Source organism: Dipteris shenzhenensis, chromosome 1 (assembly GCF_047967505.1).
Source record: "Dipteris shenzhenensis isolate YYH24624 ecotype China chromosome 1, Dip_SZ_1.0, whole genome shotgun sequence".
NCBI classification, from domain to species: Eukaryota; Viridiplantae; Streptophyta; class Polypodiopsida; order Gleicheniales; family Dipteridaceae; genus Dipteris; species Dipteris shenzhenensis.
Window position 1 is genome coordinate 69,963,612 of NC_141596.1, and position 26,800 is coordinate 69,990,411.

Here is a 26,800-nt window from a genome sequence, read left to right on the forward strand (position 1 = left end):
GTGATCGTCAGAGACCAATCATAGAGGGGCCATCAAATGGGAAGTCAGAAAAAACCCTGCGATAGATGATTGGCCTCTGACGTCACGCGGCCTAGTCGAGCTCGGTCGTCGGGGGCGGCGGGTGGCCCTGTGGATGAGGGCAACGGTAACCCCAGTGGGGCGGGCCGAGAGCAGAGACGAGATGTCATGGACCTGGATGTGTGAATCTGTCCGCTGACGCAGTTGTCGTGACTCTGGTTCTCGCTCACGTCCGCGTCATCGGCTAGACTGAGAAGAAGTATCCTGTGGCTGAAAGAAGTCAGTGATAGGCCGCTGGATATCCTCACGCTGTGTGTGCTGCTCGTGTCGCCGTGCTCGGAGAGAAGTATCTCGGTGGTGGGTCATCTCATGTAAGAAAGCGGCAAGGCACCGCTGATCCGGGAATTGTAGCATGTGTGAGAGGGAGCCGAATCCGTTGCGGAAGAGGCAGTGGTATCGGCCTCGAATGGCATAATAGATAGGACATCTGCAAGCAAAATGCTCCTCCGACTCGATCTCCTGTAAGTCGCAAAGTGGGCAAAGGCGGTCCTCTCGTGGGATACCCTCTGCGCGTCCACTCTCGATCCGTAATCGGTGTGACGAGACCCTAAACTGACCGAGGGAGATCCGGAGCGCATGTGGTAGATGAAGTTGTGTGTAACCCGGAGGTGTGATGAAGCCCTCCTGTGAGATCTGGAGGCAGTGTCGGCGGTAGAAGTCGAGCTTCACAGGAAGCTCGGAGTGAAGGAACCATGTCCGCCAGGTGTGGAGCTAGAGCAGATCCGCCTGAATGAGCCGGTTGACCTCCTGGTCAGTGGGGGAGAGGGGAGATGGTGGAGCGTCGAGGCTGTACTGAAAAGGAGGCAACCGGTCTAAGTCGAGGCCCAATCGGGTGAACCAACTGGAAAGACGACTGTACCAGCATCGCTGGTCCCCATCAACGGATAAGGCCATAGAGGAGGATAGGGCTAACTAAGGTAGGCGGAGGCGACCGTCAGCGGAGGAGCCAAAATCCCTGACTCTGTGGAGGTAGGTGATAGCCTGAAAAGCCGCATCAAGCTGTAGGGGTGAGGCGCCGAACTCTGCTAGAATGATTTGGTGTGGTACCGATGGTTTGCTACGGATCATCCGAGCAAACATCAGTATCTGCAGGCGCTCAACTCGAGCCCACTCTGTGTCTAAAAGGTCGACTCCCCACCAAGGGCTACCATACATGCCTGCTGGGCGGACCAAAGAATAAAAAAGGAGAGACTTGGTCCGCGGGTCCTGGAAGTGGGAGTGGTAGCACTGTCGCTCCAGCCTGGCAAGAGCGGTGTATCCCCGGCTGATCTTGGCCTGCATAGTCGGGCGCATCGTGAAGATCGGGCCTGAGAAGACAACGCCCAAGTATGTGTAGGAGTCAACTATCTCAACAGGGTCGCCGGCGAAGAGGAACTGCTCTAGTGTTGAAGATCATCACCTTGGTTTTCCCAAGGTTGACCTTCAAGTCATGTGTATCACAGAAGGCCTGAAGTCCATCCAAGTGTCACTGAAGACCAGTAGCAGAAGAGGATAGTAGTAGTACATCGTCTGCGTATAGGAGAATCTGGATGGCAGTCCCCGCAAGAGAGCAGCCTGCACCTCCGAGTGTCCTGATGGTGGTCTCGAGCTCGTCGATGTAGAGGCCAAATAGAGTCGGTGACAAGGGACATCCTTGTTTGACTCCGATAGTGCTCGTGATCTCTGGGGTCCAGCTGGTGCCAATCCTGACCTGCCCCGTCACCCGCTCATAGAGAGCTACTACTACCCAGATAATCGCCGAGTCGTAGCCTAACTCCTGCAGACGTCTGATGAGTCGGGCGCGGGGAACGGTGTCAAATGCCTTGCGGAAATCCACAAAGCAACAATATACTCTCTGTCTCCTGTGTCTAGCCTCCTCAATAATCCCTCTAAGTGTAAAAATGTGATCGTAAGTCGAGTGATCCATCCTGAAGCCGGCCTGTCCGGATGCCCTGAGCCCCTGGATCTCTGCGCGAGCACTGACCTCGCCATCTAACACTGATGCATAGATCTTGGACATAACATGTCCAACCATGATGGTCCTGTAATTCCCTGGATCCATGGGATCTCCTGCTTTGTGGATGGGTGTGATAGTGTTCAGGATCCAGGCTCTGGGGAACCCGTGACAGACAGCTTCATTGAACAGCGTTGCCAGGATGGGGGCTAGAGTTTTGATGCCGTAGGCAACAAACTCTGTGCATAGGCCCTCATGATCCTTAGCTCGACCGTTATGAAGCTTATGTGCTGCGTGGGTGACTCCCTCGGTTGTGAAGGGCTGAGAGGTCGGGGGGGGGCTGATCAGGGATATCATAGAGTGTGCGTGCGTAGGTGTGCCAAAGGGAAGTGTCCGTGAGGGGGGAGGGGAGGGGGATCGGCGTTCTAGGAATTTCCTCCAGAAATCCTTGGAGTTGCTACTAAACAGGATGTTCAATAGCGTATCCTCATTCTGGCGCAGGAAGGCTAGCTTCTTGCGACGGACTAGTCGACGATAATCCCTGGTGAGATGTGGGTTGGCCCTAGCGTTTCGCTGGGTTGTGAGTCGGAGTGTGCGGTGTAATGCTTTGCACTCGTCATCATACCATCTGTTGCAAGGGGTAGAGCCAGCGGGTGGAGGGCGGGTGGACCAGGCAGTGGAAGGAAAGATGTGGCAGGCTGCATTGTGAAGGGAGTGGGTGATAAGGGTGGCTCGGTGATCTAGAGAGGGTGTGATGCCTATGTGTCTGAGGAGGGAGGCTAGGTGGGCTGAGTAATCAGGTGAGAGGTTATGATCAAAGTGTATATCATGATAGGTAGTATAGTGCGGGGTGTGGTTGGGGGGGGCTCGGGACGCAAGTATATGAAAGAAAAGGTAAGTGTGATCGGCTCCTGGGGGTAAGGGTGCAGTGCGGAAGTCAGTGATCTGTGAGGTTAAAGCAGGAGATCCCAGAATATAGTCGACGACACTGGCTCCTCCGCCATGTGGGAAACATGTGAAACCAGAGGAGGCAGGCCATCGATCTAGTCCATTGTAGATGACCAGATCATGTATACGTCCAAGGTCCAAAAGAGCCTGCCCATACCCAGTAACGGGAGCGCGACTGTCGGCCGAGGAGCGAGGGAAGCCCGAGTCCTCTGTGTCCATCTCAGGTAATAGGACCGGATCTGAGTGGAAATCCAGGAGTGATGTCTGACGTGCACCTGTCCTTGCGTTGAAATCCCCAACTAGGAGGACCTCTCCGCGTCTGGAGAACTCCACAATGTCTGAGTAGAGATCTAGATAGGGGGATACCCCCGTGTCCTCGCGAAGCATCCGTGCAAAATGTGACATCTCTGGAGGAAAATAGCAGACTGCAATAAAGAGGTCGCGTGTGGAGGGGCGTCGGAATCGGAGCCATAGGTAACGGGCATGGGCATCCTGTCTAACCACGGATGTCAAGCTCGTGAGCGCTGAGCGAAGGAGTACTGCAACTCCGCCTGACCCTCGGACCCCCCCAGTATATCTGGTCTCCTCACGGAATACTGACTCCCAGGTATAGCCACTGACCAAGGGGAGAGGGCGCTCGGGGCTCTCATGTGTCTCTGTATAGAAAGCGATGTCGCGTCCAGTGTATGACTCTGAGAAGTTCCCAGGATCAGACCAAAGGGTACCATTACAGTTCCATACGGTGCATGCCAAGGGTACTGTGTGCTGAGTCTGAGTCTCATAGACCATGTCTCCCTATTTGGGGGGGGAGTCTGCTACCATGTCTGGAGTACCTGGTGGGGCTCGGCGACGGGGGCCAACTAACAGGCGGCCATCTCAGACGACAGCCCACTTCCCCTCCTGACGGGCTACATCTCGCTGCTGAAGCAGGGTGCGCCGCTCTTCCACCTGCATAGGTGTGAGATCCTCATCCATGAAGATAGTAGGGTGATCCCGTAGTGTAGCACGCTGCCTGAGTGCTGCAAGTCGAGCCTGAGTATCCTTGAATCGGATGATGAGTGGCTGTGGGCGCGTGGGATCCCGTCCTGTGCGCCATGCATGCTCGATGCTCGACGAGGCCGAGGGTAGAGGTCACAAAAGTAGTCGCGTCCGCTAAGGGGGTGAGTGAATCTGCGCGGGGGATACCTCGTACTCGGATGTTGAGAGCCTTACTGGCCCTCTGTTCCTGCTCGGCAATGGTGGCTGAAACTGCTGCTTTGGGTGCCCGTCTCGCAACGTCCACCCATCTGGTAGTCTCCGCAATAGCAGTCTGGATAGTAGCGATCCGCTCCTCTACCTCTGGTGCAGTGCGCGGAGCCGCTGTGATTGTAGCAGTGAGAGAGACAACCTCCTGACGGAGGTGAGTGATCTCCTGGCGCATGCTCTGAATAAGCTGGTCTTGTGCTACGGTGTGATCCCGTTGTCGATGTAGCTCCGCAAAGATGTAATCTATCGTCTCAGGTGGGACCCGGGGGGGGTGCAAACTGGGACATGGCGTATGGCTGTGGAGGCGTGGGCGATAGGCTAGCTGTATATGGCAAAGGAGTGGAGAAAGGCTGCTGGGTGAGGGGAAGGGGGGACATAAGAGTGGTGGAGACAGAAGGAAGCTGTGTGGGGGGTGAGGAACTGTGACCCTCTCCTGTGGGGGGCAGGCTGAGTGGTACAGTAGTGGGGGGGCAGTGATTGGAGTAGAGATGATGGCTACGGGAGAAAGAACTGCCCATTGCACCCGATGTTTTCAGGGCTGGTTGGCTGTCAATTGCTAATCCACTCCTGGAGATGCGCTTTGTGATCTCTCCCACGATTGGCTTCGGAGACTGTTTGGGTTTGTGGGCCATTGTAGGACTTGTTCAAGTGCACGATTTCCAGGGGAGGCAGATCTTGTGCAGCATTGCTGTAGGGGTGCGCAGGCCTGCACAAGGCCAGTGGCAAGCCAAGGCTTGCAGCAGACAATGACCCTCAGACCACGGGAAGGCTGCGGGAGGGTGTGGGGCAGAGGCTACGGGAGGGGGGGGGGCGAGAGGGGCAGCGGGGGGGGGGGGGGGGGGCGCCGAGGGCAGCGAGAGGGGCAGCGGGGGGGGCGTCGAGGGGCAGCGAGGGCGTGCGGGGAGGGCGTCGAGGGCAGCGGGGAGGGTGTCGAGGGCAGCGGGGGGGGCGTCGAGGGCAGCGGGAAGCGCGTCGAGGGCAGCGGGGGGGGCGTTGAGGGGCAGCGATAGGGGGCAGCGGGGGGGGGGGCGAGAGGGGCAGCGGCGGGGGGGCGTCGAGGGTAGTAGAGGGGCAGCGGGGGGGGCATCGAGGGGCAGCGAGGGCGTGCGGGAGGGGTAGCGAGGGCGTGCGGGAGGGGCAGCGGGGGCAGCGAGTGCGTGCGGGAGGGGCAGCGAGGGCATCGTGAGGGCAGTGTCGTGAGCGTCAGGGGCGTCGTGAGGGCGTCGTGAGAGAGGGAGGGCGTCGCGAGGGCGTCGTGAGGGCAGGCAGGGAGGGCGCTGCGCAGGCGGGTAGGAGCTGCGCGGCTGGGAGCGGGAGCTGCCTGCGAGCAGGCTGGCAGCAGAGCGGGGAGCTGCAGGCGGAGCAGCAGCGAGCAGGAGCGGAGGGGCGCGCGGAGCAGCGAGTAGGAGCGGAGGGGGAGAGAAATGCAGCAAACTGAAGCATGTTTAATTCACAATTAATTTTAATCTGTGTTTACAATTTCTGTAGTCTGGTTCGCAGTTACTGTGGACAAGTTATGAGCCTAGGGGCTCCTAAATAGGAGGGCGCAGAGTCTGCAAACGCCAAGCACTTTATTCTAGGAAAGCCAACTCTTAGGGCAATCCCAAAGCAGAGGGAAAGGAACTCCTATTTGGAAAGCTTTTCCTAGGACTTTCAGCCACCCCCAAGCACACAAGCTAGAGATCAGACTCCCACAAGCCCATGTGGGATCCCACACAGCACAGCATCTTGTAATCCCCATGTAGATGGCGACTCTTGATCCCATCCAGTGGTCTGAGCACAGCAAATGAACCCAATATAGCCTTGGCCTCTCTTTTATAGAAGAGCATCCTGCTTTATTAGAAATCCCTGGCTAAATTTAGCGGACTCACCCTTTGCTACTGCCCACGTCCTCCAAAGCCACATTAGCCTCCTTCCCTTGATTCCACGGCCCACTAACCCTGCTGGTTTAATTCACTAATCCAAGGATTAGCATCCAGGTAATAACAAAGGCTCAAACATTTTGTTCTCAAAACACCACTATATATATCAAGTGGGAATGTAACACTGAACCAATCATAAGAAACAAATACAGTACGACACATGTAAGAGACAAAAATGGTGATTGTTGATCTTGAGCAATCTTGAGAGAATCTATGAGTTTGTATCCCACTATGGCAATCTATTGGTGTTGTATCTTAATGTGAGACTGTGGCACTCAATGTACTGTCCATGGATAGCCACACAAAAAGTTACTAACAAGCATGAATACATGCATAATGACAAATTTTCCCATAATAAGCCTACAGCAACAATTTCAGCCCATCATTTCTCAACAACTTGGAAATTGCACCTCTTACGATACAAACCACATGGTAAAGAGGAGTACAAAGTTACCTCTTTCACATCTGGGCCAAGGATCTTCCAATCAAATCCGGCATCTTCAAGTTTTACTTGACCCTTCAAGTCCTCAGCAAGTTTCTCTGCTACACGAGAACTTCCCGTAAACAATGTCATCCTGGGTTTGGCCTGATTCAATTTGTGCAAATAGATCAAGACATTGTAAGATGTAAAGAATTCCAATACAACAAGGGAATGTCAAGAGATTGCCCCAAATTCAAAAACGTTTCACATTTGAATGCATGTAACTAAAACAAACGATTCACATTTGGATGCATGAAATTGTATAATATCCAAGAGAAACATGTTGCATAGTGCAATAGAAGAAATAACTCAGAATAGAGTATTCATGAAATCGATGCATTTATAAGAATTCATCCACCACCATAGCTCAGCAGCGTCCATGATTCAGTACCGCAGCCCACCTCTAGACATTAATATAAACAAGCTGCCTCTCTTTGAGCAAAGAGAATGTATCCACAACTTGCTTGGAGAGAGACGTATGTGTAAATCCTTTCCTACTATAAGTGATGCTCCCTACGAAATGTGGAGCAACATAGGGAAGGACTTACCTTGACCAGTCAAGTCTATTAGCACAAAATTTGAGAATCTATGATCTCCTGTCTTGCACAATCTCTGTTTGTTGAAGGTCTATGAGATTGTGAACAATTGAAGCTCCAAGCTTATTTTAAAACTCCATAAAGCTTCCTCAAGCTTCATGAAAAGCTTTCTCCATGAAAGCTTTCAAAAGCTATTTCCATAGCTTTTCTTCTATTCAACTATCTTTTCCCCTCACCGACAAAATTTCCTCCCTCTACCCGAGAAGAAGAAACCTAAAGACACCGTGCAGATTTCTCAAGCAAGACATGACCAAGTAAACACAACCACTCACAGATCGAAGGTGTCTTCGATCCACCGCGACTCTTCATGTGACGATCTACTCTAGTATAGTTGAGACAAATCATACACCGAGTCCTTCACCAAGATCATCTTCACCAAATGATGTTCTAGAAAGCCAACCATAGAGTCCATGATTTGGAACTCACCACCCAACCATAGATCAATCCGCTCAACCCTGAGCAGTGGAGGTTATAGGGAAGACACATATCAAAACCTAGGTTGACCTCCGTGTCCCATACCACGGAAGCCCTATCCACCAGGAATGCATCAACCTAGCTACTAATAAGAGAGAACTAAGGGGATGCCCACAAGGGACTAGGGTTAGTCCAAGAACTAGGAATGCATGCATTTCTCTAACCTTTAATGGTTTAAAGTGTTGGTGTTTGTTTGATTAATATGTAGGACTTGGAAGAGTGCAAAAAGGTCCATAATTGATGGAGCAAGAGCCAAAAAGCAGGTTCCACAAGGCGAAAAGCACAGACCTAGAAGATGGCACCACTAATGAAGGCTGCAATGGGGTTCTAAAAAGGTCATTAAAGCTACCCTAAAGTGGGCAAAAGCAGAAAAGCTTAACTTTGTAAAACAGATAGCTTTTCGAAAGCAAGTCTAGCTTTTTGTTAGACCAAGTTTATAAAAGAAGAACCTCAGAGCTCCTAGATCATTCAAGAGTTGTACATCCCTAGCTATTGACTCACCTATGGGTCTAGGGAGACCCTAGTAGATAGTGTGAAGACGTTAGGATGAGTAATCCTAACTAGAGTGATGTATTTGGATGGACGTTTAGAAGAAAATAGGGCCTATATGCTAATTGTAGCTATGGACTCAGGCTATATATTGGCAAAAGTAAACAAAGCTTATTCTAGTTAACCAAAGTCATTGTTCTTGACCCTAGTCAATCTACTAAAGACCCCTCTTTACTTATTGGGAGAAATACTAATTGGTGACTTCCCCTTGGTTTCTAATCAGTTGTCCTCAATTGAAAAGCTTCTTGATACAACTGTAAAACTTGAGGATACTTCGAGAAGATCTTCTCTCTTGGCATCAATTGCCTAGCAGTTGTCGTACTTGGCAAGATACGTGCGAGTAAGCTTGCCTCTGGGTGCTTTTCTTCTCTGTGGAGTACAAAGTCTGTTCTAGTTGGCGGATGTCCTCCATCTCTTTCACTTTAGGTGGCTCTTGGAATCTGGTAACTTCCAATTGTCAACTTAGATCGGTCTTTTGGCATTCTCTGCTTCTTTTGGCCGACTGGCCTTCTAGGGCAGTAACCTATTACGAAAACTGAAAATCAAACATGCTCACAAATTCATGATTTACCAAAACCATAGAAACCAAGAACAAGGAAACAAGTGGGAGAGAGAAGAGAAAGAGACAGTGACACTGCATGGGATCCAACGGAATTGTATTTCCAATATTTCTTGCTATGGAAATTATTTTATTTTAGTCAAGTGTGACTATGGCAAAGTATTCCATAGGAGCGCACCGGACGCGGCGAAGGTCCTAGTGGATGCTTTGTGGGGTTTAGTTAGGGATGCCTAACTACCTGTGTTTTGCTAGGCTGGTTAGTATTGTGGGTGATTCCATGTTAATACTAATGTCGCTAGTGTTACTGGTGTTATTGCAATTGGTCGCAAGGTGTGTATTTTGATGTCTGTATATCAAGCGTATAATTGTGTTGGGACGAGTTGGTGTGATGATTCATCAATTGATTGTAACAACTAACACAATTGGCTGCTTGAGTACAGATGATGAGTTGGATAACAAGGAACAGAGATGGTGAAGGTGATTTGGATTGATCGAAGTATCTAATGGCTGTCAAAGGCCATGGGTCATATTATAAAGTTATGAATTTTAAGCTGTAGGCTAATTTATTTTACAAATTTTGGATGAGGGCATATTCAGCCTTATGATATTTTAAGCTCATGGAGCTATGTTGAGCAATCCCTCTACTTATGGACAAGGGATGCTTTTGGATGTACTATTATTGACTCTTTGCTTTTTGGAATTACAATTATAAATACTCTAGATGGGAAGCAAGAGCCACCATCTAGGGGGGGCAGATTGGACCCCATGCAGTGTCACTCTCTCTTTCTCTTCTCTCTCCCACTTGTTTCCTTGTTCTTGGTTTCTATGGTTTTGGTAAATCATGAATTAGCATGTTTGATTTTCAGTTTTTGTAACACAACCACACGTCCCTTTTTCTACATCTGCAACACTTTCTTTCCTTGCGGAGATTCCTATTTTTCTCTGGCATTTCATGCTCTTTAAGAACATTGGGCAGCCATAGGCCTGTCTTTCCTTGGCAAATCCATGCCTTGTTTCTTGTGGAGTTGATTGCTTCTTCTTTGCCTTTCACAGGCTTTGAATCTGGCCATTTATGCTAGTGGGAGAAAAGTATTCCAAAACAGTCATAAGACTCTAAAGATAGAAATCCAAAAGCATTTCCATATTTTGCCTTAACGTCTTCCTTGCAGTTAACCTCAAGAGTCTAGTATACACCTGGCTGCTTCTTCTAAGGGCTCAGTATTTCCCCTCGGCTTCTTTGGCAACAACTCCATCTTTAATTCCCAAATAAGAGAAAGAAGACACTTGGCCAATAACCACTTGGACCAATACTAGAGCAGATCCGGCTTTAAGTCTTCTCATTTATGAGTAGTCTCTCCCTAAAACAAATTCAAGAAAAAATTCCACATTCTCCTTAAACCTCCAAGGCATTTGTTCCCTCCTGTATAAGAACTCTTCAAGCTATGCTTGAATCATATAAACTGATGACTTTGGAGTTAACTGAGACCAATTTCTTTGCACTTTATAGAACCACGAACCATATAAGGTCCAACTGTGTAATTCTCAATATCTACAAAAGATGTCCATATTCCTTTGCATTGGCAAGACTGCAAGTCTACAATCTTGATTGAATAGTACCAACTAGTTCCACAATGGAAACATCATAACTTAGATCTTGCTGAGCTTGACATAGTATAACTCAAAAAAATAAATACCTATGTGACACCCTCTTAACTAAAATTTTGGCCTTGCCATAATCTTTCCAAATCATGCTTGACCTTTTAATACTCTCTCTCGTAATTCATTACCAACATGCGACTTTGTCGGTCACAAACATTAATTCCATGGCTCCATATTTCTTCGGCATATTTTTTTCTTGCCGTGTCCAATACTTGGACAAAGAATGCTACAAGATTCATGGGATTATAATTGTGATAACTAATCAAACCACGTATGTCCTGTCTTCGTTTTCCTGAAATAAACAAAGAAAAACAACACACTTCTTTTCTTGCATTGTAGTACAAGGGATAGATCTTTGAAACCAAACTAAACATGAAAGAAAATACTTAGCTTCAGATGTTCAACAACATCTCTGAAACCACTCGTCCAATGACAAGCCTCCATGCTGCTGCTTTTTTTTTGGCTCAAAATTTTTGAAGGAAAACGTATGGTCTTGTATGAGAGACCATAGAAAACTTGAACCCTATTGCATGAAGAGGTTCAACTAAAGAGAACCATGAAGTTCATCTCTTGGCTGATGAGTACCTCTTCAAGGTTGGTTCGAGAACTCGGACTAAAATCAACACTTCTAGCATGAAATCATTTGAATATCTCACTGTCCTGGAACAGCAAACAAATCTGAACCAAATCGCCAAGATTTGGGGTTGATTTGTACTTGGAATTCACTGTCATTGAGCGGTAAATGGGGCTGAATCTTCCATACCAGATTTCGCCAAAATTCTGGGGCTGCTTGTAAATCAAATCGCTGGGACTCTATTCATTTATTCGTGGCGAAATGGAGCAGCAGGCCTTCAATGCCAGATAGAAGCATGTTCCAACAAGTATGACAGATTAAAGGTGGTAACTTAAGCATGTCAAGTTTAATGGCTAGACAAGTGTCTGTATGTACTTAGAAAATTAATGCTTCGTAATTCGTTAGACTCAGACATACATTCAAGAAACGAGCATCATGCTTACCATGCATTCAAACCAGACTTATATTTTATTACCTCTAACAAAAATTTGTGCATTGTTGTACCGTCACAATTTAGAAAATCAGCATCATCGTAAGGCATGCCACACTGATGAAGGAGTCTTAACATTTGCTCCATCACAACGCTAACCTGGAATCAAAACATCACAGCACTGAGTTAAAAACTCATAATGGCAATGATGAAAACCATAACCTCACGTAAACATAACGAAAACCGTTTACTTAATGAAATGCCATTATTTTATAACAAAGCCTTTTCACATTCCTAATATAGAACAATATATACTCCATCTGGGTAGCTGGGTGGCTTAATGTTTTACATCCACATTTCTAGACAATGATTGTGATAACCCTGGCATTACGCATTGTCATCCTCAGAAATTGTGCACACAACCAGCAGCCTGCAAATACAAACAAACAAGTTAGAAGTATCTATCCTCTCCATGGGCTTAGACACATTGTACCAGTGTTTATGTTTATGTATTTGTCTTGGGTGCCGATGCCTGCTCAAAGGCTGCACCCATCCAGCTCATTGTATTTGGTTTTTTTCGGTCTCATACACTCCCATCCAGCTCACTGTATTTGGTTTTTTTCGGTCTCATACACCCTTTAATCTCTTGAAGACCTCAATAAACTTTCTATCTTTGTTTCTTCCTTTCTTTCTCCAAGTTTGCTACCTTGCCAACCATTGCATCTGGGGAGAGGATGGCAGGCTACAATACGACCTCTCACCAATCTCTGCAAAATGAAATCGAATAAAATCCTCCAACTAGAGCCTCTTACAGATCTCAAAGACCTTTTGGACTTTGACTTGCTACAATGGCAAAGGATCAGAGTTGTGGGGAGGTAGGGCAAGCATTGGGCCATCAACCCTTGGCCAGCTAGAGACGAGTACTCAAAATGGGAACTTCGTCTATGGGAAGGCCACCCCCCCACATAGGTGCAATGGGACCTAGGAGAGTGCTTTTTGCTCTCATAGACAAGGCAGTCCATGAGGAACATGAAGCACCCTTCTTCTCATCCGCCACCCATATTGGGAGACAAGTGCAGCTGGCAGCCTCCCCCTGGACCCCATCTCACAAGAGCACCTAGCTTGAGCCTCTGGTCACAATTTTGTACCAGTCCCCAACCCCAAACACTTTTTTGGTTAGTGGCTCATGAAGTCCCCATAGGTTGAGATTGAAGCATATGAGGAGGGAAACTTGTCACAAGCTCAGGATACCATCTCCCATTGCTTGTGGAGTTTCCCTTTGGCACAAGGGATTCGCCAGTGTTCTCTCAGGATCATTTTGAGCATTCAGCGAGTGTTCACTTGGGGATGATAGCCTGCCTTTCGAAGGAGCGGCATGCTTTTATCTTGACTTGCTCCCAAGTTACAACTTAGAGAGCCAGGGTGCATGGCAGCTAGTTTCTCTTTCTTGTCAGTGCCACAAGGACAGCTGATTTTGTATCAATTTTCACAGCATTTACATGGGCATTCTCTACTCCATCCTGTCCTTAGCACAATGACACATCTATAGACTCGTATTGGCTTGAAACTCCGTATAGCAGAGTCAACTCCGTCTAATAAAGTTAACTCCTCCACAAGGCTTCAAATGGGATATTATTTTGGTGGAGTAGCAATGCAAGCCTTTGCACATCCTCTGGAATTTTTGGATGACACACACCCTTTAAGTTTGTGCGGTTTAGGACCAGCTAGACCAGAGACCCGAATTCCTCAATGAATTATCCAGTTATCTCATATGGATAGAAGTTTTTGTCAAGGACTCTCTCTAGTTGAGCACTTAGTCAAAGCTTCCATATGCTTGAAATTCACTATCACTTTACAAAATTTTGTGTGTTTTCTTCGTACAACGCATGTGCTTTTAAAATTCGAGTAAAGGGTTGATCAAAGATGTTCGAAAGTCAAGGATGTCGAGTGTTGTAAACTGTGCTGGGCAAATAGATTTGGGGAAATGTCTCTTGCCAACCTCGTTTCTCTACATTCATTTGCAACCCTAACTCTTATGCAATGCTCTATGGACATTTATATTCTTCTTGAGCTAAAACAGAAATGTGAAAGCAATCCCGATTAACCCCCACACTTTTCAAAAAGAAAGAAATCTGACAGAAACACCTAAGGATGGTAGGTGGCCTTGAGCTTTAAAAAAAGGTAATTCAGAAACCACTTCCCTTGCCTGGATTACAACATGATGTAACTTCCAACCACTTGACTATCGATTCATGACCCCTAGCCATGGCAATTAGTATATCACATCGCCCAAGATATGTATTAATCTATTAACAAGGGACTAGATGTTAAGGATCATGCTTAAGCTAGTGCCTGAAGGATATGTAAGTTTGCTACGAAAACCAATAACAACTCTTTGTATTAAAAAAGTTGCACGACTTAAAATGCATGTTTTTCTATCATCAAAGCCAAGGCTAGCATGTTTGCCCATTATATACTTGTGAAGTGCAAATTTGGGTCCCATTGCAAACACATATACTTGCAGTAAACCTGTATCAAAAATATCTTATGGACTTGATCTTCCATTTATTTCTTCATTGATATCTTTTTCTGTACAAGAGGAAAAGCAACCCTGGGTGTAAGGAGAGGGGGGGTGGGGGGAGTCGGGGACAGCAGGGTGTCCGGGAGAGGAAAACTGGGGGGGTGCTAAGGAAGTTGCGGGCATAACCTTACTGTCAACTTTAAGGATAGGTTTGTTTCCCATATAGAGGGCACCAAGAAGTTGCAAAACTGGTATCTCCAAAGGAAAGTTGAAAGGTGTGATAATTGCAACCTGAACACACCCATTTTAAAGAAATGTTACTTGCTGAAATTTTAACATCACATAAAAAACTAAACAGCCAGCATCTCTGTTTCTGGAAAATTAATCACAAAATCACTCTCACTAGCTGATCAACTCTTTTAACCATAAGTGCCATAGATACGTAGTAATTGTGTGGACATTGAACAAAAATGTTCAGCATTGCAGCATTTGAATTGCATTCATTCAATATTAATTATGAGCATGACACACATACAGGACCATATGGCCAACGCAACCCATTGCTTTGTTGTCCGGTATGGTTTCCTGGGACAGCAAATGATCTGGCCAGAAATCGAACCTGCCAGGAATCATGATCACATGTGAGCTTAAATCAATGTGCATTCAAAGAGAGAAGAGACGTGAAGATAGGATATGGGAATCATGGTCACATCTGAGCTTAAATCAATTTGCATTGAAAGAGAGAAGAGAGGTGAGGTAGGATTCTGATGCTAGAAACAAGAATCATTGTCACATGTGAGCTCAAATCAATGCGCGTTGAAAGAGAGAAGGGAGGTGAAGAGAGGTAGAATTTTGAAGCAAGAAATAGACAGTACAAAGCTCAACAAGTAGATTTCCGTCCCAAAAATACGGAACAAGCTTAATGGTTAGTACACAGCAAGTTTAAACAAGCAGACTTCTCCATGATAAGCTTTATTTTTAAAGCTAGGAAAAACTTTCATTGCAGATGCAGCGCCTAAACACGAAAAAAAGCCACTTTCAATGAAAAGATCAGAACGTATAAGAGATAAAGCCACTTTCAATGAAAAGATCAGAACATATAAGAGATTTTATACTTTAAAAACCAATTTCATACCTGATCTCCAGAGAAATTTTCAAGGAATTTCTGGGTTACAGTAACTTCCCCAACTGCTTGAGGAAAACTCTTTGGAGAAACACGTTGGATCAGCCTTGCAAAAAATCTCTCAACCTGTGAATGCTTTGAAGTAAATTCTGGTGCAAGGTTTTACAACTACCTATGGTAAAATGTGAAACTCAATGCCTGTAAATAAGGAAGAGAGTCAAGATTTCCACAGATCTCATTAAGATACACACCTCAGGTTGCTTCAACGCATTTGCTGCCTTTGCTGAAATGTCACCATATAGAAGATATCTGAACCATGTACGAATTCAGCTAAAGTAAGCAGTTCCTTCTTATTTGTTTAGTAACATAAGCACAAGTATATACTTGGGGACAAAAGTCACTGCAAAAAAAGAAGGCAACTACTCCATAGAAATTGTAAAACGTATAAAGGTGAAGCAAAGATTATGTCATCTTATATATTATCATCAGAACGAGCAAAGGTTTCATTTAGGCTTTGGAAGCTGTCTTCAAAATCCAGTTCTTGTTGAGGCTTCCAAGCTCGGCTATCTTCCTAGCTGCTCTTGTTGAGTGGCGTAAACATCAATCTCCCTTTGCTTGAATTTGATATGTTCTGTTCAAACTCATAAAAATTAACAAAGAAAGCACCATGAAAGTTGTTTATTGTGTGAAAGGAGGGAGCTCGTCAGCATGTTGAAGGGTTCAAGTGTGTCATGAGTGAGTTTGTCACAAACAAGGGAGCATATTGCTTGATCCTTGTTCTACATGTTCGTTGCAAACTCTTCGTAGATTTTAGATCATTAGTCGTTCTATTGCACACCTTAACACATTTCTTATTTTAAACGGAGAAAGACAAGTTGGAAGTCAAATCGATGTAAAATTTAAGATATTCAAAAGCGATCATGGTCAGCATGTGAGACATCCTCTAGTAAAGCAGGCATAGTCGTCGATTGTGAATTGTTGAAAATGGGGAGAGGGTGACAGACACTCATCACATGATTGGAGACAAGAGCTGAGGCACAATAGCTGATGTTGATAGATGGTGAAATCATAGCAAGTACATGGCCTCATTTATAGGTTGGGCAAGCCTTATCTTCCCACACTGACACCTCATAGATGAGGTCACACACAAGAGAATCTAGATCCTATAATCTAGGGGAGGAATCACACCTACCACATGAGGTGGCACAAGTGGCCTCAAGACTCTTCACACTCGCACAACTGTAGGACACTCCTAGGACTCTAGGACCACACACACTAGGACTCCAATAGTTCCAACAAACCCCCCTTCGGAGCTAGGGTGAGAAACTATGACATCATCCAGACTGTACATCCCAGGCAATCTCAGAGGCTAACAGCTGAGCATAATTCAAAGGTTGAACCAAGCACTCTCATGGCTTAGGTGTCAACGTGATCAGAGACTCAAATTTGAGCATGGATACATAACCAATTCATAGGTCTAGGGAGTACACCACCATCCTGGAACTCGGCCAAGCCTGATAAAGGAAAGACATAACAACCCCCCTGTCTCCTAGCTGGGTACATGGAAATAAGTGGAGCCTTTCATGGGACAAGGCACACAAAATGACAAATTATTACATCATTTTAGGGGGACTACCCAAGGCAGAGTACCTAACACACACACACCTCTAGAAAGCCCACTCTTCATCTATCACCTCATGAAGGGATAGACCAAAAACAGCAACAGTGCAGGCTTGTTCCTTAGGTCCAGAAGGTGTAGCTTCATCGTCTTCGTCCTCGCTCTGCTCCGCAACCAGATTGGCATGTTCTTTGGCTTGTACCTTTGCCATCTTCTTGAAGCAACGATCCTCTGTATGGCCAAGCTTCTGACAGTAATTACATTGAAGAGGTTTTCCTTTCTTCTTGGGCTTATTATTGAGAAAGAATGATTTGTTAGGTTCAAAGAAAGATTCTGCTTTCTCTGTAAGCCTACGGTCCTCATCAATGACATGAGCCACCATATCCTTAAAGCTCATATTGCGGCTGACTCTTAGGACAGCAAGGATCTCACTGTACTTGGAAATGTCTTCAATACTTGAGAGAAGTACATCAACTTGATCATCATCTTCAACAATGGCTCCGATGGCAGATAATTGTTGGAGAATCGACCCAAGATTGCTCAAGTGTTCATTGAGGGTTTCAATTTCCTTCATCTTGAGCTTGAAGAGTTTTTGTTTGAGAAAGACTTTGGAATTATTGATCTTATTTCCAAACAAATTCTCTAATTTTTCCCAAACGTCATTTGCAGTCTTATCAAAATCCACATGGTGGATAAGGTTGTCAGCTAAAGCTAGGCGAATGATAGCCATTGCTTTATCATTTTGGTTCTCCCACCAACTGATTCTAGCATCATCACTTTTGGGTTTTGGCTCCTTGCCATTGGTGATATTCCATATGCCTTCTCGCATAAGAAGAAGCCGGAGTTTTGTCTGCCAAGTTGGGAAATTGCTCCCTGAGAATTTCTCGATGAATGAGGAGATTTTTATGCTATCCATTGGTGGGAAGGTCTTAGCTGTTATTACAGCCAGTGTCTAAATCCCTTACAATGTTTACTCAAAAAAAAAAAAGGCACAGAGGAGACCTCAAACTATCAAGAAAGAATGCTGATTTCAGCCTTCAGAAGCATAACTTCAGGAATGAAATTGGAAGACATGGAGCTATACTAGATACATGCTCAAAAGTATCTTAAAAACAGCAATTTTTAATATCATACCATGTGAGACATCTTTCTTTCACTGTCCGGACTGAAACTTGCAGTAGGTGAGATGGCGTGCAGAGGCACTTTGATGCAGTTTTGACGGCCGGGTGAAACGGTGACGTGCGAGTCGATGGCCACAACCCTAGCAGGAACAGGCAATAGATCTGCTTAGTCTTCTCCCATGGTGGCGTGAAGAGTAGTGAAGGATAGAATTTGGCCTATTGTAACATATGGTGGGAGCTTTTACTGGCGGAACTGAGGCGGAAATGTGGGCAGCTCGAATGGCGAGGAGATAGAGCTGGGACGGGTGAGCTGTGGCTGCTGAATGGCGGGCTTAGTGCTGGAGCAGAGATGACGGAGATGCTGAGCTGCATGAGGTGGAAATCGCAGTAAAAATGGCGGGCATTTGCAGGGTTGTAGGAAGGCGAAGTATGCAGAGATTTATGGCGGGCAGGAGGAGCTCAGTTTGGCGCAGATTTCAGCAAGGAATAGGCGGGAATTGCAGGCGAAATATACTTCAGCAGAGGGGCGGAAGTTAAGCTAAGCTAGAGTAATAAATCTCGGGCAGATGAGGAGCGAGAATGTGGGTTTGCCTTCATCAAATGGCGGAAATTTTCACGCAGATACAGCAGCAAACTGTAGCAGCTCCACGTCTTCATTTTCTTCATGCTTCAAGTCTGCATGTTGGGGAAGCTCCAATGCCGGTGGTGAGGCTTGGGTAGGAGGAGAGGAGCTAGGCAAAGGAAGAAAAGCCACCTCCAAGAGGTTGAGGTAAGGCAGCTTCAGGGGGAGGAGCACGCAGTCTTCAGCAGAGGCTTTTCCAGGAGCGATGGAGAAAAGTGGCGTCCTTCAAAACAGTAGCTTTTCTCCAAGTCGGGGCAGAATTCCTGCCCGAGATAGATGCGTGAGCAGATTGCGAGGGAGGCCGACTGCTTCAATGTGGCTTCATCTCCACAAGACGCAGTTGCAGAAGCAGGCGACAAACTGAGCGGGAGAGCGTGTAGAAATGCGCAGGGACTTTCTCCATGGCCTAGCAACTACATACGATGTCAAGAACGTTGCTTCATCAGTTGCTGGTCGGCAGCTTCTCTAGATCTGGTGGGCGTGGAAGATAGGCGTAGAAGCACGTCGGCATCAAGATGGAAATGTGTCGATTATCTCCAGGCAATTCGTGCTCATGGCTCTGATACCATTTGTTGAAAATGGGGAGAGGGTGAGAGACACTCATCACATGATTGGAGACAAGAGCTGAGGCACAATAGCTGATGTTGATAGATGGTGAAATCATAGCAAGTACATGGCCTCATTTATAAGCTGGGCAAGCCTTATCTTCCCACACTGACACCTCATAGATGAGGTCACACACAAGAGAATCTAGATCCTATAATCTAGGGGAGGAATCACACCTACCACATGAGGTGGCACAAGTGGCCTCAAGACTCTTCACACACACAACTGTAGGACACTCCTAGGACTCTAGGACCACACACACTAGGACTCCGCCGATAGTTCCAACATGAATGTCATCTTTGCTTGTGTGGGAATGGTAGATGAACCTACACACTCTATGCAATGTAGAAAATCACAAAACAAATGCAGATTTGTGGAGAAAATAACAAGCAGATTGAGTTCCCAAACCTGGCATCCCAGTTTTACAACAAAACCAACAAGCAGGTGCCGACTCTACGTATTGGACATGGGCGAGGCCAACACCCACAAGGGAGGAATGATGGAAATGGAGGCAGAGAGCAAACTGTGGATTGAGAAAAGCGTTAAGTCTATCCACCTAAAGAATGACTATCAGAAAATCTAAAGGGTACTCTCAGTTGGTCTATTGTAGATGTTGTCTGGTCAAATATGTATGAATTTTCTCATCAAAAGTGCGTGGGGCTTGCTTCAACCCATAAAGTGCCTTATCCTAACTTTGCCTTCTTGAACAAGCACCTAAAAACCAACAGGCTGACTGAAATGGGCACCCAAGGCGGGGGTTAGCTAGGCCCAAGCCTCAGTGTAATCTAGGTTTTGACTTTGACACCATGGCCTGCAAACAACCATAGATTAGGAAGACCATAGAAGGGGGAGCTGGTGGGCTCACCACCCAGCAATAGATCCAGTATAAAGGATCACCCTCGTAGCCTGAGGCTAGACAAGCACCATGACATGTCCACGAAAATAACCACTGCGTCCCATACTACCACATGGTATCATGTCCGCATTTATTCCACAGTAGTCCAACAATACATCCATGAAGATGCTTTATCTAGGATTTCCAATGGATGCAATAAGCCATCTTGTCTCAATGATCCATGGAAATGCTTTCCCATGTTTTATCTAGGATTTCCAATGGATGCAATAAGCCATCTTGGCAATTGCTAGCATTCTCGGACATATCGTTCAACGTCAGCCCGCATCTTTGGCCAATGAAACTCTTCTTATTCTAATATTATGAAACAACCTAGAAATACATTACAACTTCTTGTTGTTGTTACTTAGTTCAAGAGATATATGAAAAGGTGTTGTACATTTAAGCTTGTAATTGATCACTAATAAAAAGAGTATGAGTGACAAGATAGGGACCCCCATATTTCCCCCTCTATGAAGTATTTATGAGAAGTCCAAGTTTTAGAATTCTCAATAACATCTCAAGAACCTATACATTTGAATTCAAGTTATGAGATTCTACTGATGACAAGCAATAAGTGTTAAGCGCACTTTGAAACTATTCTTGAGTTTGTCTTGACTAAATGGGGTTATATGCTAAGATTTACATTGGGGGGGAAGAAAGAAAGAAAAGTTCATTAAATTCTTTGAAAGACCTACGGGTCAATGAGACTCCAAAAACCAAATACAATGAGCTGCATTGGTGGAGCCTCTGAGCGGGCATCTGCACCCAAGACATGTACAAATACAAATTCTAAATATGCAAATCCATGGGGAAAAAGATAGATCTGCAATGCGCTATCACTGTGACGGTCCTCTATATACTATTTGAGGAACCAAGTCCACACGGCATCTAGGAATGGATAAGAGGGTCTCGACAGACAGAGGCTCCGATGGGGATCGGTGCTACGGACGGAGTGCTAATGTCAATCAACCGCATGGTCCACCCTGGTCTCCTTGCAGTAGCTCTCCGTCAGACAAGTGCCACTGTCACCCCTATCAGCTATGTCCCTAACCTAATCCAATGAACATGGGGAGAGAGATAAATGACATGCGTCCTAGCCTAGGTTTTCATGAATAATTGGAGCGTTCCTTCAAAAACATGAGATTGCAATCCTTTGTTTGGTTCGTTTACCCCTAGCTCCTGCTAATAGGTACACCTAAGGACATCAACAATACAATGCATTTCATTCCAATTCGCTCACTTGGAATTATCCATCTACCTTATTTACCTCAGGTTATAGACTTCACTCTTACACACGTTTAATCTTTCTAAATAGAAGCCATTCTCTTGTGTTCTTTCCTAATGCGCAGCGTTTGCAATGATGGTCTTGCACAACCTTCTCATGAAGTCACTAAGGCTATCTTATAATTGGACACCATGGAATCTATGAACACCAATGCATGTCCACAACAAAGCCATACAGCGACCAAGATGGGTGCTTAGCTTTCAAGAAGTTGTTTAGCTGAGCAAACTCCAGTCCTCTAGCTCATTTGTTGGCAGGTTTGGCAAGGCCCCTAGTATAAAACAAGACTTAACTTCATTTTCCACTAGTTACCACATGGTTGTGGATAGGTTTTTATTCCTCTATGTTCTTTGATTTGTGTCAGACTTTAAATTCTGATTCACAAACAAGGTGAAAGATCTTCAATCATTCATAAGGCTTGCCCGAGATCCAAAAAGCAAAAAAGAAGACGAATTGGATGCGTAGTGGAGATAGCGTGCAAAAAAGGGGGCGGAGATGATGAATTGAAAGCCGAGAGGAGAGAGAGAGAGAGAGAGAGAGAGAGAGAGAGATGGAGGATTTTCGGGAACGGAAATAGCAAGTGGAACTTGGACCAATCATAAAATATCAAAGAATTTCTATATTCAAATCTCAATTTCTCTTCTTAGAAGTGTGAATGTCCAATACGACCTATCCTTTCGGGCAGACCAAAAAAGAAAGGAAGCCAACCTTTATCACTTATGGGTGTGGCATCTAGTTATGGAATGTCCAATTTTAATGTGTAATCTCATGTACATCGCAAGTATATCCCTTTGAGTTCCTTGTATATCTATATTTCCATCGTTGGGAAAGATAACCAAATGTTTACAATTGGGTTACTTGTTTGGATGAAAAGTACAATAGAAAGCATTTGATGTACAAAATCACAATAGAAGTCAAGGATAGACTATTATAATGCCCATCTTGTATACATAGTTTCTCATTGCAAAATTTAGTGACGCATATGTAACATTACATACCTCTTGAATCCAAATAGTGATATCCTTGGCTGCTCTTTTTAAAGGGTCTAGGGCCCAATTTATCACAAATGAATGAGTAGTACCACTTTGACACCATATAAAGACCAAGAGAGGAGCTACAAATAATAGAGAAAATAACCCTTTCCCTTTATGATCAACATTGCAATCCCAAGGACACGAATTGAATAAGGAAGGAGGAGCAAACTTACCTTTCTGGATTTTTCAAAGGATTGTGCAGCCCAGATTTTGAACATGCTCCTAAACTCTCAATGAAAGGCTGTGATGACAGACGGACACATATATGTCATATGCAAAAGAAAACATCTGATAAATCTTGAATTCTAACCAGCTTTTTAATGAACTTCCAGATAGCTCAGTAATCCACCAAGCTATAAGAAACCTTAAAAGCAATTGACAAATCAACCATCAAGTAGCCCCTTGAATATAGCTGATGACCAAACAACCCCATATGCATATATAAGAGCTTTTGTAAGCACCTCAGGTAGAAGTTATAGCTATCTAGCAACAATTCCCACTAGAAATGCAGAAGGAAAAAACCTTTGCATCCATGCATCTAAGAAGTTTAATGGTCATGGATCATTTGTGAGAAAATATATGATTGTCAATTTGATTCAAAAAACCAAAAGCAAGAAGGAAACATTACCACAATCTCTCATCGCACAAGTGACAAAACAAGGTTCTAATAGCATCTCTTAGATCCAAATAATAATTGCATATATATGTCCAACAAAGGTAATTGATACTAAATAGTAAATAGGTTATAATGCCTAGTAATAGGTAGCGGATGGAATAAGGTTCCTACTTGACTACAAATACAACAAGAAGACAAGACACTTGGCTAAATACAGCCAGACCTAAGCCTATATAACACACTGTAGTCTTGGGACACTAATCAACACCTTAATGATCATTGTTATTCATAGGCAAGGAAGGCTTTAGTAGGCTATGGTAAGGACTAACCTATGTTGAAACAACATTGTACTATGTGTTTTGACTTATGCAAGAAAAGAAGCCTTGCAAGGTAATGATGCATAGTTGCCCAAAGATGCTGGATACATGGTTTAGCATTGGCACTACTAGGACAAAGACCAGTAGTTGTGCAATACAAGTAACTCTTGCATTCCACTGCAAAAGAACTAAACACTACGTTAAGAATAATCGATAGAGTCGCATCATCATGTGTATATAAAAATAAAGAGCAGCAGTCAAGTGTAGAAGAGAACCCAAACAAATAGTGCATACATAATCACGACAGCTTTCAAATGTTGGTATTCGCCGCCACCTTCAATAATGTACTACATCACTTACTACAGCTTGTACTTGAGGCAACATCTAGTGACTTTCATTCCATTTTTTCAAAAAACTACACCATTTAAAGTTCAAAAAATTGTGGTGGTACTTATTCATTTCGTTCTCCTATCGATAATACATATAATTGCATATTGTTTGAGAACATAATCTACATTTCTCAAACCAAATTTGCCTCTTTAAGGATCCTAAGAGAAGTTATCTCAAGAATGCAATAAGTGAAAAACTTGTCGTAGGGTGGAGTATGGTTCTTCACACGCTATGAAACACATTGTGGCCTCTTTTTGTTGTTGCACATTGTCTCCATTATTTTTTTCTGCATTATATTCCAAGAAAATATTTAATTGGTGGAATAATTCAAACCTCAACACAAAACAATTGATAATACCCCACTATATGAAGCATTTTAGAATGTTCAAATGTTCAAGTTTTTCCTAAGACTTATTAAGACTAAAGGAGGTAGTTTCAATCATTCATATCTATTTCACAGGGAAATCAGGTCCCCTCCTCTTCAAGAGACACATCATCTATACTTTCTCATATAGAGACATTCTGCGTCATAGTATCCCTTGTGAGGTTTTGGAGATGGAGAAAGCTAAAAACGTGGAGCTGAACTCAACTGAGATTACACGAATGAGATACAAGAGGGCTATTGACGCAATACCTAAAACCCTAGGTGAGACTAGGGTGAGTGAGTTGAAACTCACACAACTCCTAACTTCGCCTCTAACGATGGTTAAGGGGGACACCTTAAAAGTGAAAAGTGCCCCTAACCCTCCTAACTAACTGATATATTGGCTAGTGCCTTAAAACATTAAAATATTTCCAACAGCCCTTGCAGTGACAATGTCATGGTGTACAAGAAGTGGTCTCAATCACCAAATAGAAGTAAGCCCGAAGCTTTATAGAAAGCTTCAACCCTTTCTTTGGATAGGGCCTTGGTCCAAGGATCCGCAATGTTATGATGTGTAGGATATCGTGCATGTAACCTCTCGCTGACACAATGACAATGGATTTCAACGTGTTTCGTGCATGCATGAAACATTGGATTCTGTGCTAGTGCAATAGCACTCTGACTATCAGTTAGTATGGGAGTAGATGGCTGTGAACCACCACAAAGATGTGCCATCAATCTCTTGAGCCATACACATTCAATTGTAGTTGTGAAGGCTGCCCTGTACTCAGCTTCACAGGATGATGTTGCCACAATGGATTGTTTCTTGCTGAACCAAGGAATGCATGAACTGCCAATAAAAAAACAATTTCCACTGGTGGAATGTATGGTATCATAATCCCCAACCTAATTGGATCATTGCAAGCATGCAAGTCAAAGTCACACCCTTAACATAGAACAGATCAAGAAACTGAGTAACCTGCAACTATCAGAAAGCAAGCTTTACATAACACCCATGCTATGTCTTTGGGCTGCTCAATTGGGCTACACTGAACTGAGTATCTGGACGGGTATTGCAGAGCTAAACAAGGCATCTAACAGCCTGACATATATAACAGCATCAAAAGGTTCACCTGCGTCATGCATGGACAAGCTCCATGGGAATTGAAATACGCTTGCAGTCCTGAAAATTGAACCTTTACAACAGTCCTTGAATATAGTTTGACTGTTTGAGCACAATGCCTTCATCTCTTTGCATATACTTAATGCCCAAATAATAGTGTAACAAACCCAGATCTAAGCTTCAAGACCCTTCTTGAGTTCTCAATTTTCTTACGTTGAGACAAGACGAGCAGAGGGGAGTGACGGATCTGTACTTTATGTGATATGCAGGAGACCAAGACTGAGGATCACTATGCTTTCAGATGCCCTGCATACTATGAGATCCGTGGACAGCATAGTGGATGATATGCTGTGCAAAGGCGCAAATGAAGAGAAAGAAAGAAATAAATAAAGTTTATTAACATCTACGAAAAACCAAAGGGTCTATGAGACTAAAAAGAAACCAGATACAACCAAACCTAAGGGTTGGGGGCCACTAAAATGGGCACTTCTACCAAGACTGATGCTTGTGCCAAGAAATAAAAGTAGTACATCGTGCTATCCCTGCTAGAGAAACCCATAATGGGGAAGCAAACACCAAGAAGAATCCCTTGGTTGTCTATCAATTGGTCACCTGGCCTTGAGTGGTTGGACCTGTGTATGCTGTCTTGGGACCACACGACTCGATGAATGAGGAGAGACAAGAGGAGCTCGTCTGACAGTGGCTCAAGATCTGGCGAGGGCTGGTGTTGAGAGAGAAAATCAGTGATAGAAAGCTGCAATTGCTCAGCCTGCTGTCTGGCTCCATCCCTCCTTCTATGTAGTCTCTGTGATGTGGCCCGTTGTCTGACATGTGCTATCGTCACTCCAATGGTCTCTATCCCAACGTCGACGAGAGAAGATATGTTTGCGGCCCTCATGTAAGTGTCCACTTTGGGGTCGGATCTAGCAAGTCATGTCCTTTGGCTCTCTCCTGCGTTTGCTCCCATGCAGTCCCTGGCTCGGGCCATTGAAGAAAAAATCCGTGATTGTGCTTTGATTGGGCTCGGCCAGTCCTTCGTGTGCTCTCCTATGTGCTCGTATGCGCTGATCTTTGTGTCTCTGGGCCTCGAGAAGGAAAATAGCCACCCGCTGCTGATCTGGATGGACTATCCCATAGACCCTGTTTAGTCAAAATGTATGAATTTTCTCATACCAATCCTACGGGGCTTGTTTCAGCCCTAGCGCCTCATGGAGTTTGCATCTTTATGTTCCTTACCAGGCATCTGAAAACCAACAGGCTCACTCACATACACTCCTTCCTAGGAGTCCCCATTGAGAAAGGCTGTTTTTATATCCAATTGATGTACTTTCCACCCAAATAACCAGCCAATGAAACAACACACCTGATCGTGGTCATCTTGGAAGTGGGGGCAAAGATTTCAACATAATCTATCCATTCAAGTTTAGCGAGGTTACAAATTAGGCTTGCCATTGGAGCCGTAGGGAGACCGTTTTGGTTTTCTAGATTTAGAAAACTCCTTGGCAACCAAACTTGCCTTGTACCTATCAATGGTACCGGTAATTCAGATCTTCTTGTAGCCTTGTACACCCACTTTGTCCCAATAGTCTTCTTTATGGGCAAATCCTCTAATCCACATGTTGATCTTGTCCTCTCTACCAACTTGTTCAATGTCTATGATGTTTTAGCCACGAAGTAAATCCATATTCTTTTTCCAATAAACAAATTTTTGTGAAGGAAT

General features: G+C 44.8%; 1 protein-coding gene across 1 annotated transcript in view; it reads right to left on the reverse strand.

Annotated features, from left to right (window-relative positions):
- The window catches only part of ALDH12A1 (aldehyde dehydrogenase 12A1), a 72,022-nt gene that overhangs the window by 13,757 nt on the left and 31,465 nt on the right, over positions 1-26,800 (reverse strand). Inside the window, exons 4-10 of the mRNA XM_087377821.1 lie at positions 22,444-22,511; positions 15,344-15,401; positions 15,105-15,218; positions 14,505-14,588; positions 14,156-14,260; positions 11,494-11,607; positions 6,581-6,712 (exon numbers count right to left, since the gene is read on the reverse strand). Of these exons, the coding sequence (XP_087233947.1) occupies positions 6,581-6,712; positions 11,494-11,607; positions 14,156-14,260; positions 14,505-14,588; positions 15,105-15,218; positions 15,344-15,401; positions 22,444-22,511 (675 nt within the window). The remainder of the gene's footprint in view (positions 1-6,580; positions 6,713-11,493; positions 11,608-14,155; positions 14,261-14,504; positions 14,589-15,104; positions 15,219-15,343; positions 15,402-22,443; positions 22,512-26,800) is intronic.